This window comes from Cydia pomonella, chromosome 7, assembly GCF_033807575.1.
Source record: "Cydia pomonella isolate Wapato2018A chromosome 7, ilCydPomo1, whole genome shotgun sequence".
NCBI lineage: Eukaryota > Metazoa > Arthropoda > Insecta > Lepidoptera > Tortricidae > Cydia > Cydia pomonella.
The window spans coordinates 1,732,019-1,746,435 of record NC_084709.1 but is presented as its reverse complement, the minus strand read 5'-3'; the positions used below and the strand labels follow the sequence as shown (position 1 = coordinate 1,746,435).

Genomic DNA, 14,417 nt, shown 5'->3' with positions numbered 1-14,417 from the left:
ATCACATTTAAACATTTTTTTTAATACTATATCGGTGGCAAACATGCATACGGCCCGCCTGATGGTAAGCCGTCTCCGTAGCCTATGTACGCCTGCAACTCCAGAGGAGTTACATGCACGTTGCCGACCCTAACACTCCTTACCCTCGTTGAGCGTTGAAATACCTAGTAATACTAAATTTTAGTGATAGAGTTACACCAAGATAAGACTGCAACGATTTTGATAGTACACGTAGTGCAAGTGTTACTAATACATCATCATTTCATAGAAGATTGACGTTTAAAATAACACTTGCACTGCGTGCGCTATCAAAATCGTTGCAGACTTGCCTTGGTCTGGCTCTACCTACCTACTATTAACATTTCACATCTTTTTGTTTACTAGTGGTAACTAAAGTAAGCGCTCCGTATTCCAACGCTTGCCAATCCGGTCTTAGCAGCCGGCAGTTTACACAGTTGGACACTGGATTACAGAGCGATTGGGTCATTATTTGATTTGGTGTAAATCGCATGTCTAGCACGTTTTTCGACACTAAACGAAGTTGGATCTTTTACCGTGTCTTAAGGCCGAAACGAACTGTGACGTGGTTCAGACCTACGTTTACCTAGGGGGGATTTCATCTCAAATGCGTAGTCATTCGGGATAACTGACCGCACTTGGCAAGTGCCGTGTGGGATGTTTACTTTGTCAGTCTTGTGGATAAAATGCTACTTTCTCATCAGTTTTGGCGAATAAAGATAGTCTTTACGTGGGAGCGGGTTATCTTTTTTTTTTTTATATATGTGATTTATTTTGTTGTATTTTATTGGTATACTATTATATTTCACTTATAGTGAGAAAATAATAATCGAACGAGCGACCGAAGCGAAGTGAAGTTCTTACATTCGACTTGCTAGCGGCACGTCCCAGCATTTCGATATTTTTAAGCTGAACTATTAGAGGATAGTTTGATGGACAATAACTTAAGTAGATTCGTTTAGATTCAAATGAAATTGGGTAAACGTGTAGTTGAGGGCATTATATTATAGTCATTAAATTATGAGCAGGCTCGATCAAGGGGTTATGGAGCTAGAAGAGCCCATAGTAGGCCAAAAAACTACAAAAAACTATCTGTGATGGGTCTTGCTATTCGGGTCATGTTATTAGCAAGTAAGTATGGTCGACTTTGGTATCAAATGAAAGTGCTCGGTTTAAAGATTTACAATATTTTTTAATATACGATTTTAAAATAATTAGCAAGATAACAACAAAATAAAATAAACATCGTACAGGTACTTGACATTTGACAAGAAAAATTACGGCTTACTGTGCGGCTACGGAAGGTGGAGATAAGTCAGATAAGGAACGAAATCTCCATGTACCAAAAAGTGTCGTCAAAAAACTTTAAATAGGTGGCGCTACAATACCTAGAGTACTTGAACAAAAAAATCAAATCTTAGACAGCGCAATTCACTCCGTCAATAACGCCTAGAATCTTAGCTACTCTAGCGCTACTCTGGAGAGATTTGGAACTATTATTTATAGCTGACAGCTGGACACTTTTGCAACAGTTCTACCATAAGAGATGCCACTCCTCTTAATTCCACAGTCCATATGTGCGGCTTACCACATATATAGTTTATTTTAATCTTCATGGTAACTTTAATGTATCAGTTAAGGCTTCCACAGAGCTTGCAATAAGTTGCACGTGGTTTTCGATCCTTTGCCAACGAAGTAGCAAGCTTTGATCTATATTTTTTGGCGATCCGCGAGTTCACATTTCGGGGCGAACTACTAGTTATTTAAGTAATACAGTAATTTGTCATTACCATATATTAACGTCATTACCTAGCATAGAAAATGTCATTACCATTACTTTTTTCCTCGCTTTGTCCCGGCAGTTTTGCCACGGCTCATGGAAGCCTGGGGTGCGCTTGACAACGATTCCCTTGAATTGTCGTAGGCACTAGTTTTTACGAAAGCGTCTGCCATTTGACCTTCCAACCCAGAAGCTAAACTAGACCTTATTGGGATTAGACCGGTTTCCTCACGATGTTTTCCTTCACCGAAATGCGACTGGTACATATAAAATGATAATTCGTACATTCGTTCCGAATGACTCATTGGTACGAGCCGGGTTTGAACCCGCGACCTCCGGATTGAAAGTCCCACGCTCTCACCGCCAGGCCACCAGCGCTGCATCACCATGCCACTTTTCAAATTGTGAGGTCCATATCTCCGCCTGTTGTCTTGTCTGCCTCTACATTTAATCAATTGTTTATTTTTCTTGTATCTTTTTATATTTATGACCCTGTAATTTTATTGCTTCTCTACATTTTAATTGAAACGAGGAATACGCTGATAGTATTTTTTTGTCACTAGGACTTGTATTTAAATTATTATTAATATAATATGTACTTATTCTAAAATGGCGTAACGCCAGTTCTACGCTAGAAGCTAGTCTAGTCACGATCGAAAAAAAAACTCATTGGCAAGACGTCATTTTCAATGTTTAAAACTGGTCCGCTGTTGTTTTAAAACAATTTTGATAAAATATCAGATTTCTACGTCTACTTGGATATAATAACGGATACTAAGACATGAATACGACACCTGGCTTTCATACGGATACGACGGACCGACGGATAAATACGAACGAATGTAAGTAATGTAATTAAATGTTTGTCCGATATCTTCGACGAATTATTTTTGCAGTAGGTAATGGACGAAACAATATTTGGTATATTTTGGAGGAGTATATGATTACCTCATCGATCCATACACGGCTTTGTCTATTTTAAAACGACTAGTGGAAAGTAACTTAATTATATAAATAAATTTCTCTTTGTTTTGAATTGCAATCAATACGACGCATTGAATTGACGATGTCAAATCCAAATGGTGAATGGCAATGACATTTCACCTATTGTGCCGTAGAGTTGGTAAAATTACAACTTTATTTTTATTCTTTTGTATTTCGTGTAATAAGCGATATTAAATTTATATCAATATATTGCAGTGTTCAGGAAACAAAAAATCTTCGAAATCACATTTAAAATTTCAGGTTTTATAAAAATGAAATGTAGTCAATTTACACCAAATCAAATAATGACCCGCTAGCATTGCTCGATGATATCGAATTCATTTTTGATATAAAGCTTTTGTTTCCCATGCAAAACCAATAATCCGGCAGTTCCAATAAGGGTTCCAGTTCCAATAGGGGAGAAAATTCAGGTGTCGGATTACCGAGTGCCTCTATACTGAGAAAAAATCCTAGTAGTTACAACCAAAGTACCCTTTACATATGACACATTTACGTCAACTTAAGAAGTTTGATTTTTTTTCACAACTTCAAGGGACTGTATACCTGAGTATATGGTTTTAATTTTAACTCGATACCTCCACGCGTTCCCGAGATAAAGGGTCTTCGAGCAACACCGGGAAGGGAGACGGCATTTATACTACTTCCCCTCTGCCGAAGCATAGGTACAACTGTACCTATGGTGGTGCATGTTGTAACTCCTCCGTACACAAAGAGTTCGAGGTGTGCAAGATTTGTCTTTGACGTGTGTCATTTTTATGTATTTATGTCGTCATTACAGGTTTGATTTTGTATGTAGTGTGTGAGAAGTGCGACTGTGTGCACGTTTCCCCCCGCAAAAAATGGCAGAATGTTTTGTTCGGTAAGATAACGCTTAGGCTCCTCCCTTTCGACGTGTCGGAAGCCGGTGTTGCTCGAAGGTCTTCAGAGACAAACAGACGGACGGACAATGAAGTGATCCTATATGGATTTCATTTTTTCCTTTTGAGGTACGGAAACTTTAACCTTTTGACCGCCACCGTCGGCTATGGCCGACATCTGAAATACTTGCCAAGGACGCCAACGACGGCTACAGCTGACAGTTTCGCCAATGCAATAGGGACTAACGCGCGACTCCGTAAAGTTCAATTTCGTTTAAATAATCGTGATCGCCTGCGTCCGGGGCACGGCAAATTCCTTCGCTGTCTGGCGTTCAAGAGGTTAAAAAACTAATCATTATGTATATTTATTTACAGAATGAGCTGATAGTGACAGTGAAACAAGGGAAGCTACAGGGTGCTACAGAGACGTTGTATGATGGATCAACATATTACAGTTTCAAGGGCATCCCGTATGCCCAGGCACCGGTGGGACAACTGAGGTTCAAGGTTTGCATTATTTATACAACGTAGTGTCTATCCCTATCGATTCGTTTTAAAAGCAAGGGTGTGATTCGGTCAAAAAAAACTACATACATACATATAATCACGCCTATTTTCCGGAGGGGTAGGCAGAGACCACGGATTTTCACTTGCTACGATCTTTCGCTTCCTTCACTTTCATATCATTCCTCATACACGCTCGTCGGTTCAGGGTGCTCTTGACCTGGCCTTTCTTCAGGATTTCCCCGATTTGACCAGAGAAAGTACGCCGAGGTCTACCCCTTACAGCTCCTTCTTCTACTTCTCCCTTATACACTCTCTTTGTTTACCTTCTTAAGAAAAACTACTCGTAATTAATTCCGTTTTGAAACTAATGTAGTATGATAGCTTTGGGTATGGTGCTTTACGCACACTAGCCTAACCTAACCTGCCCTGCCCCTGATGCAACCTCGCTTTTTAGCACAAAATATGTCCCGGAAGAAAGTTTTTTGGAAAAGTGTCAATGTAAGAAATAATCCTTAATCAACATGTTGAAGTTCAATGTAATATAGACCTTAAATAAGTCGTAGAGAGATACGTCAACCACCTATAATTATTGAGTTCCTGTACAACTCAACTGTATTTATTTTTGTTATTTATCCAGGCTCCCCTGCCACCTCAATCCTGGGAAGGCATACGCCAAGCGACGGAGTATGGTTCCATCTGCGCGCAATATGACTCCGTCTTCAAACTCTTCAAAGGCAGCGAAGACTGCTTGTTCCTCAACGTCTTCACCAAACCCCGCCATGGTCGCACACCTGTCATGGTCTTCATACACGGAGGAACCTACTTAACTGGATCTGGAAACGATGACCTGTACGGACCAAAGTTTATCGTTCAACAGGATGTTGTCCTGGTCACGTTGAATTACCGCTTGGATGTGCTTGGATTCTTAAGTGTGGATACCCCTGACGTTCCCGGCAATGCGGGAATGAAGGATCAAGTTGCTGCGTTGAAATGGATAAAGGAGAATATTGCAAAGTTTGGTGGAGATCCGGATAATATTACGATTTTTGGTGAGAGTTCGGGGGCTTGCTCTGTAAGTCATCATATTTTGTCGCCGATGACCAGAGGACTGTTCCATAGAGTTATCGCGCAAAGTTGTACTAGTATCCATGATTCGGCGATAGGTGAAGACAGCAAGAGCAGAGCGTTTAGAGTTGGAAAACTTTTAGGAAGAGACACGAAAAATACCACTGACCTGCTTGAGTTTTTAAGATCTCTACCAGCAGCCAACCTAACTAACTTGACTTCTGCTACAAGTACGGACGACGAGCAGTATAGAGGACTCCCTGAGCGATTTTTGCCAGTTGTCGAAAAGAAATTTGATAATGTCGAAGCGTTTCTAAGCAAAAATCCTTTGGATATTCTTCAGTCAAAAGAAATTCGTAAAGTTCCATTGATGTTAGGTTATAACTCCGCTGAAGGCATTATTATAATTCAAGATAGATTAGGAAAGTTATACATTTACAATAACAACCCATCCTACGACGTGCCTAGAGAGATAGCTGAAAAACTAACCCAAGAAGAAATGAATGATATGGGTAAAAGGATTAGAAATTTTTATATCGGTGACAGAGAGTACACAAGAAATGATTATGAGGTGATTGTCTCTATGTTATCTGACGAGCATTTAGTGTATGACATGCATAGATTTACCGATTTGTATTCTAAACACAACAGTCCCATTTATATGTACAGGTTCAGTTTCGAGAGTGACCTTAATTTTGTAAAGAAATTAGCTAGCATGGGTTTGGATTTGAAAGGAGCCTGCCATGGCGACGACGTATTTTATATGTTTTCTAGTAATTTTACCAAAGATGCTTACGAATCGCAAGATAAATTGAAGGATTACGTATCGAAGGTGACAAAATTATGGACGGATTTTGCTAAAACCAGGTTAGTGTCCTCTAATTAAGAATTCTAAAACTACTTCCATTACCAAAATACGTCCCACCTGGGCATAGTCATTTTCTCATACCACAAGAAGATGGTTAAAATTTGAATGAAAAGTTGGATGGGTTTCAAGTTTTATTTTAAGCTAGGAATTTGAAACTACGTACAAAGGTATTAAAATTAAACAATTAAAATAAAAGAAAGCGAATTTCTGCGTTTTCTGAAAATTCATCCCCTAAGGGGGTTAAAAGCGGCTTAAGCGTCACGATTTCATCGCATGCTCTCCACACCGCGCCGCTCCAAGTAGGTACGCTACGTACGAGTAACAGTGCGGAATCGCAGTAGCGCGCGTAAACGTGACGGGTCATGACATGCTCTCCACTCCGCCTCTCAAAATACGCCTGATCATAATGGGGTTGTTTCCATCTACAAATCTTAGGGCAGAATTGTATCCCAATAAAATCTTTTGGACTATAAGAACATGTTAAACTACTGTTAGGGGACCTGTAATGACCATATTTTTGTAAATATTGAATTTAAAATAAATATCTGGTGGCACACGTCACGTGACCAAACTCGAAACGTCTTTGAAGATTCTGATGACGTCACAACTCTCGGATTGACACTGTTGACAGTTAGGCGATAAACAACAAACGATAAATGTCAGTTGACAGTCCGTATCTTCTACGTGAGTATGTAGTTATGTGTCAAACCGTAAACTGTGACGTCACACAATTTTCAAAGAACGTTTTGGGCGCGAAAGCATCTGTCAAAATATATTTTGTTAATTTAACATATTTAAAGCCGTTTTTAGTATAAAAGTTGAATTTTAGGGCAACTTTTAGTTAATATAGAACGTAATACAAGCTTTTCAAAAAATTGGAAACAACCCTATTATAATTATGTTGTGGTGTGCTGGGCGTGCCTCATGCGAAATTACGACACGTAAATGTGTTTTAAGCAGCGGTGTGTGGAGCGCGTACTATGTCTATGGCCGATCAAGATCAAGCCGTCAAGGTTTACGTATCCTTAAATAATAATTCAAATAATTTCTTTAATAAAATCATCAACAGAATAACCTGCTTGGTCTAGAAGTAAATATTAAGTTTTTTAGTGAATATTGAATCGTTTTTTGTCGACTCTAGCTCTACGTTTGTATTTTGCAGCAACCCAACTCCAGACAACAGCTCTGGACCAAGATGGCCGGTATACACGACGAAGAACAAGGAATTCCTAGACATCAACGTACAATCGACAGCGGGAAGCTTCGCTGAGAAACAGAGAGTGGAATTCTGGGACTCCCTGTATTGTGAGGCTGGCCTGCCTTGTATAAAAAATAACTAAGTAATATTATAATAATCTGTGCTCTATGTGTTGTCAACAAATTTTTACAGTACATATGGTGCTACTTTTTCGCACTAGTGCGTAAATTAGCACATTATGTAACTATGTTGAAAATTTCAAGGGTCATATGTACTGTAAAACGTTGTACGATACATGTGCGAATAGGTAATTCGCAACTCGTGTCGATTTAAAACACTCCCTTCGGTCGTGTTTTAATTTATCGCCACTCGTTCCTAATTTCCTCTTTTTCGCACTTGTATCGTAATGTACTATTCTGTGGTCTTCTGCCAGCAGTGACAATGTGTACCTAGAGTCAGTGACCAATGCCCGTTATTGGGTATTTTATTACTGGTCGTCTGTCTTCCTCTTTAATATTAGCAGATAATTTGAAATACAGGTGGATTGTCAAAGAAAACTTTGTAGCCACAGTAAATTTACTGCCATCTTTCGACACATGATAAAAAATTTTAGAACGCCATTTTACTTTGATCATTTTTTTGTCACTGATATGTATTAAATTTGTTAAATATTAAAAAGTGGCGACATCTAGTAGATCAAAGACCAAAGGTAGGGCGGCATCGTTTCGAGCGATGGCGCCACAAGCTTTAGCCCATGCCCGGTAAGATGGCGCCAATTTTTGATATTTAACAAATTCAACACACATCAGTGAAAGAATAAGGAAGTCGAATGGCGTTCTAAAAGTTTTAAACATAATGAAGTAAGTATGTACGTTTTTGAAAATAAAACTACATTTAAAAACACAAATAATTTATTTTCTATATACAGGTTATTAAATATTTATGTACCTTTAAAATCATAGAAAAAATGTAATAATTTGTGACTTAGATAATATATTATTTATGATTTACTATCACACTTATCCTAAGTTTCATGACACAAGTTTGTACATGATGGAACTTATATAAAATTTCTTAAATAATATTTACAATTTGTAAAAGAGTCTACCTGAATGGATAAAATACCTCTTGGCTTTCTCGTTTAATAGGCGTTATATGAGTACGAAAAATGACAGCCTAAAATCCGCACAAGTTCTTCTTCACTCTTAAGTCCCGGATAGACGTGCGAGTAAGTTCGCGAACTTACAGCTCAACGACCTTTTTCGCTCGTGTGTCAGCCTAAGTACGCGTACTTTACAAGCGAAAAAAGTCATCGAGCCATAAGTTCGCGAACTTACTCGCCCGTCTATCAGCCACTTTAAAGTTGATGCTCTAGAAATATAATTTTAATTGAAAGTGTTTTTTTTTACCATATAGGTACAATAACCTTTTTGTATGCCAGATTATCGGGAACTCACAGAATACAAATGTTTTAATAGGTAATTAGTTATAAATGTAAGCGACCTGTGACTTGAAATTGTATTGTAGCTAACTCACAAGCTTAAAAACAACGTTTATTTCAACCAACTAAATATTCCTATCTACGATATTTGCACGTGTAAAATTTAATACCTATGTATTTGTGTACCGTTGCAATGTTTTCACAAACAATATTTTGAGTGTCTATCAATCTAATCTTAAGCGCAGTTTCGGCATAACTATAGGACATTTATTTTAAGAAAATTTCCTAGTAAGTTTACTGGTTATACTCCGCTGTTTAGGCCGATTACCTAGGTATTACGGTGGATCAACTATTTCTTGTTATTGTCCTGTCGGCAGAAAAATAACTGCGAACACAGTTACAAATTAAATAAGTTTAAGGCACAGAAAAGGTTTAAGCAGTGACATGTCAAAAGAAATTTTCGGAATGCGTGACAATAAAATGTTAATCCACTCAACTGATATGAGCGAACGAACGTTTCTGATGGCAAGTATAGTAAGTACGCTAAGAACGAAGAATTTCAAAAAGACCTGTCAATGTACGAAATTCTCCGTGCTTACTTTAGTTATAGGGACGGCATTGAAATCTCACATTAATTTATACCAGACCAGCTAGCATGACTTGCGTTCTCGCGCGCGAGTCCATACTTGAAGTCGCGCCAGGAGGCCTACCGCGAAAACCGAAATTCGCGAATTGCGGGGATCTTTCTCTTTTACTCTCATAAAGACGTAATTAGAGTGGCAGAGAAAAAGCAACTGACGAACTTCGATTTTCGCGGTTATAGCCCAGATGTATGGAGTCGCTCGCGAGAATGCAACTCATGCTAGCAGGTCAGATAAACCATAAGGGTCCAGACAGTTTAGGTTCTGTAGAGCGGTTCAGCGTACAGCAACGTCGGCGGCGTGGATATGTTACTGGTGGCCGGTGGTTCGCGGGACAGCAGTAGTGCTGAACGCGCTCGCTGTTTGGCTGCAAACAAAATACATGCTCTCAAGATATAAGTATAGCGGCGACGTTAGGCCTTCGCGACGTGGGCTACCGCCTAACAGCTTTGCGAGCCGAGCGGCCTCGCGCCTCAAATAAGTACCAATATCTCGGACACAAAAGTAAAAATGTTCGTTATTTCTCGCGCCACCAGAGGGCCTCGCTAAATGTACCTTGCCCTCATAAAATATTGGTCTTGCCCCACCATTGAATTATAAGTAAGTCTCGCTATTATGAGAGACTGATGAACAAATGCATTTACGCACACGGGTAAATACAATAGTTTAACTAAGAGTTTTATGTCAAACATAATTCATCCAAATACCGGACAATGAGCAGTCCTGGAGACACCATAAGTAGTTGGTAATGTCGTGGAAGTCAACCGCTTGTACAGTCGAGGAAATTGATTCTTTAGCAGTTAACGTGTCACGTTACAATGGACAGCTCTTACCATAAGTATATGAATATGAATATGAATATGTACAGCCAAATTTACTTTTTTTTTTATACTACATCGGTGGCAAACAAGCATACGGCCTGCCTGATGGTAAGCAGTATCCGTAGCCTATGTACGCCTGCAACTCCAGAGGAGTTACATGCGCGTTGCCGACCCTAACCCCCTCCCACCCTCGTTGAGCTCTGGCAACCTTACTTACTTGAACCGCAAGTTGCTAAAGAATCAATTTCCGCGACCGTACGACCTAAACCAGTGCCAAAGAAATACTTACCATTAGAATGCATACAGCATAACACCAATGCAGCAATCAAGGCAGCTATAGGCAGCACTCCAGCCAAAGCCAGCAACGCATGTTGTGCCGGTGTGTGCGTGGCTCTAGACACGCCACAACTAGTAATGTTGTGGACGTCATACGTTTGTAAGATTTGTTGGAATTCGGTTCCGAGGGAGCGGATGACGGCTTTCATCGCTTTCGGGGTTAGGGCTTCGCCGGTGTCTGTTTTTCGGAATTGGAAGCAGGGTCTGAAATAAAAAATAGATTTATTAATTATAAGTATAATCATGAGACTCATTGGGCTACTCAACTACTCAATAAGTCTCATGATGATATATAATCATCAGATGATTTGTTTACAGTATACTTTATATCTATAATTTATTATACCAATTTATTATTGTTTTGCTCACTGTTACGTAAAAAAAGTAGTTTTAGGTAATATGACGATGTACAATTAATACAAATAAAATCTATTATATTCTATTCTAATCTACTCGCGTGGAATAACTAGAAATAAGGGTACATTTTCGTAGAAGTATTATCAAAGACAATTTGAAATAGAGGTGTATTGTCATAGAAAACTTTGTAGCCACATAAATTTACTGTCATCTTTCGACAAATGATTAAACTTTTTAGAACGCCATTTGACTGATTTGAACCTTATTCTTTCACTGATATGTGTTAAATTTGTTAAATATCAAGAAGTGGCGCCATCTTGCCGGGCACAACCTAAATGTTATGGCGCCATCGCTCGAAACGATGCTGCCATACTTTGGCCTTTGATCTATTAGATAGATGGCGTTCTAAAAGGTTTAATCATGTGTCGAAAGATGGCAGTAAATTTACTATTGCTACAGTGTTTTCTTTGACAATCCACCTCTATTTCAAATTCTCTTTGGTATTATAGCTCGAAAAAAGGCCCCTTCGATATCAGGCAATGTGGAAATCCTACTTGTATTTCTTTTGTATAGTTCGGTTTTCAAATAAAATAAATTCAACTACGTATACTACTCACATTATAGATTTCAAATTCAATTGTCAAGTTTTCTTCTACGGTGGGCCTAACGCAGTGGCTTACGTGAGCGAATAACTCGCGAACGCGAAGCGGCGCGGGTGAATCAATCCTTCGATACCTATGGAGTGTCCTACGTGGGCGATCTCGTTGCGAACGCGAATGCCATGGGCCGCCGCGCCGCGCCGCTTCGCGAGTTATTCGAGGAGGTAATGCGAGGTTCAGTTTTCCCTGGACCGGGAGTTTGTAGTTATCAATAGGGCATTAGCAGACTTATTAGTAGATTACCCCGGAGTGTCGTGGAAGGCGGCGGCCTCGTGCAGCTGCAGGCGCAGGCCGCGGGGCGCCACGGCGGCGGCCACGCGCGCGCGCAGCGCCGCCACCCGCCGCGCGCCCACCACCAGCCGCAGCAGGTCGCGCTCGCGGACCACCACCACCTGTACACCCCTCAGCATTACAACGTGGTAAACCTCTCACAAACTGCGCCTTTAACTTAAATTTTACATTAATCTGTTGGCTCTGTATCCGTTAGCACAAGCCGTGCAATTATTAAGTAATAACACAGTTATAATCAATCCACATAGACGTAGTCAGTAAATAAAATGTACCTTTATACATGTTATTATTAATAAAAATTACCAATATTTGAATTATAGTCCAGTATAATTTTAATCGATATCTGCTTGTCACATTCCTCATACCACTGAACCTTACATGGCGACTCTGCCATGTTTGTGATCGAAACTTCACAGAGCAAAATCTACTATCACTGTCTATCACTTATTACCTCAACTAAGATGTCACTATATCTTTCAGGATCTCCAGAATTGTTAGCTCGGACAGTTAATCTGAAAAATATGGTCTTATGATAATTATCAACTAAAGGAAACAAAAAATGTAATGATAATTATAAGTATTATAACATTATAGAAGAATGTTGCTGAGAAAATTATGGGACTTTCTAGTCGCATAACAACTTTTGTCATATTTTTAATTGTCATAACACTTTATGCATAAAATTGTAAACACAATTTTTTTTACTCTGAATTATTTCTTAGCATAACTGGGTTTTTGTCATAAAATAAATGAGTTATGTCATAATTTTTATAGTCATTAATTTATTCGCATTTTATGCGTATAGGTAAGGTTCGTCAGGTATGCACAAAAAAATATGACAACTGCTATGTATGTATGTCATCAAATATTATGGCTAAATATGTATGACACAATATAATATGACTTTTCATTTGTATGTATGATCATTATGACACAAGTTGTTATGCGTATAGGGAGCGTGCATGAACTGTAGGAGGCAGCACAGGAGCTGTCAGATTTTTGGCGCGAGGCGTAAATGTGATGTTTATTGTTCCGATGTAGCCCACAAGATGGCAGAACCTACTATGCACAAGAAAACACGTGACGTGTAAATGTAGGTACATGTTTATGGTTCCGATTCAGGCCACAAGATGGCAGACCCTCCAACGCGCACGTTCCCTATCAAAGATATGACTTAAACTTTTATGCAACCCAATATGGAGCCGAAAATTATTTAGTTGCAGAGGCCTTCTCAGGAAATGGGGTGTAGGCATTACGAGTATCATTATTGACTAAGTAGTGAATTAATTTTTGCGAAAATTTACACAGAAAAGACGCTAGAGGGACACAATTTTGCAATGTAAATGAAACATACCGGAATATACCATCGGCATAATGTATAAGGTTCTTCATGATCCGTAGCTCTCCCGTGTTGTTGTTAAGTGAAATCACGTCCGATACGTTGTTGGAAGAGCGCGCTCGGATCGGAGACTCGAAGCTCATGTTCACGAATCTGCAATAGTTGCAATACAAATATCATCAACAGGGAGCGTGTGAACTGTATCGGACAGAATTGTAGGCTGCGATTTTGATGCGAAATGTCAATATCAAGTTTCCAATTTAGGTCGCACGGTGGAAGACCAATATATAAAATAGTCTGTGTACATGTACAGTCGCCATATTATATGATATATATCGGAGCGGTCAAGGTGCTCATAAATATCTGAACACGCCTCTATTTTCAAGGCGTTAGAGTGCTTGTTCAGATATTTATAAGCACCTCAGCCTCTCCAATATATCTGATGGCGACTGTACCTGCTAGTTTTCTTGAAATGTAAATGTCAAGTAGGGCAAAAGAGAATTAAGAAGATTCTTAATTCTTTTTGGTCTCTCGATGACTACTGCATATTTTGCGTGATGAGAATATGACACATGACACGGAACCTTAGGATATTTGTATTCTTGTTACGTTACTCACTTGTACTGAACAGGTAACGCGTCGGGATCCTTGTCAGTGGCCTTGACAGTTGCAATGACAGTGTCAATTGGCACATTTAGACGGACTCCTACTGTCATGTTGGCGCTCTCAAACTGTGGTAGGTGGTCGTCTATGTCTAGAATCTTGATTAGGGCTTGCGTTTCTGAGGGGTCCTGAAAAAGATTTGATTGTCCAAATATATTTTTTTATGTTATCAAAGGTTAGATTTGACAAATGGAGTGAGGATAGTTCAAAAAAGGAGTGTACAGATTTTTACGGTGACTTGCCACCGTCGTCGTCGTCGTAGGTATAAAAAAAATTAAAAAAAAATCTGTGCGTCATTGTGGATGTCACGAACTATAAGCAGAAACGTCTACAAAACAAACCATACCACAGGTAAGGAATGAAATCTCCATGTTCCAAAAAGTGTCATCAAAAACCCTTAAATAGATGGCGCCACAATACCTAGAATACTTGAAAAAAAAAAAGCGGCCAAGTGCGAGTCGGACTCGCCCATGAAGGGTTCCGTACCATTTATGACGTATTAAAAAAACTACTTACTAGATCTGGTTCAAACCAATTTTCGGTGGAAGTTTGCATGGTAATGTATATCATA

At 39.3% G+C, this 14,417-nt stretch overlaps 2 protein-coding genes across 2 annotated transcripts in view; one reads left to right on the top strand and one right to left on the bottom strand.

Moving 5' to 3' along the window:
- The first annotated feature begins 3,806 nt into the window (after nucleotides 1–3,806).
- LOC133519474 (carboxylesterase 4A-like) lies at nucleotides 3,807–7,440 on the top strand. Its single transcript, XM_061853479.1, has 3 exons — nucleotides 3,807–4,167; nucleotides 4,805–6,099; nucleotides 7,263–7,440. Exons 1-3 carry the CDS (start codon nucleotides 4,018–4,020, stop codon nucleotides 7,438–7,440), a joined length of 1,623 nt encoding a protein of 540 aa, XP_061709463.1. The 5' UTR covers nucleotides 3,807–4,017.
- A 751-nt stretch (nucleotides 7,441–8,191) lies between these two features.
- LOC133519565 (cadherin-23) overlaps nucleotides 8,192–14,417 on the bottom strand; it is a 57,387-nt gene continuing 51,161 nt past the window's right edge. The window contains exons 20-25 of the mRNA XM_061853573.1: nucleotides 13,802–13,974; nucleotides 13,199–13,336; nucleotides 12,296–12,356; nucleotides 11,797–11,945; nucleotides 10,491–10,741; nucleotides 8,192–9,747 (exon numbers count right to left, since the gene is read on the bottom strand). Of these exons, the coding sequence (XP_061709557.1) occupies nucleotides 9,638–9,747; nucleotides 10,491–10,741; nucleotides 11,797–11,945; nucleotides 12,296–12,356; nucleotides 13,199–13,336; nucleotides 13,802–13,974 (882 nt within the window). The 3' untranslated portion in view covers nucleotides 8,192–9,637. The remainder of the gene's footprint in view (nucleotides 9,748–10,490; nucleotides 10,742–11,796; nucleotides 11,946–12,295; nucleotides 12,357–13,198; nucleotides 13,337–13,801; nucleotides 13,975–14,417) is intronic.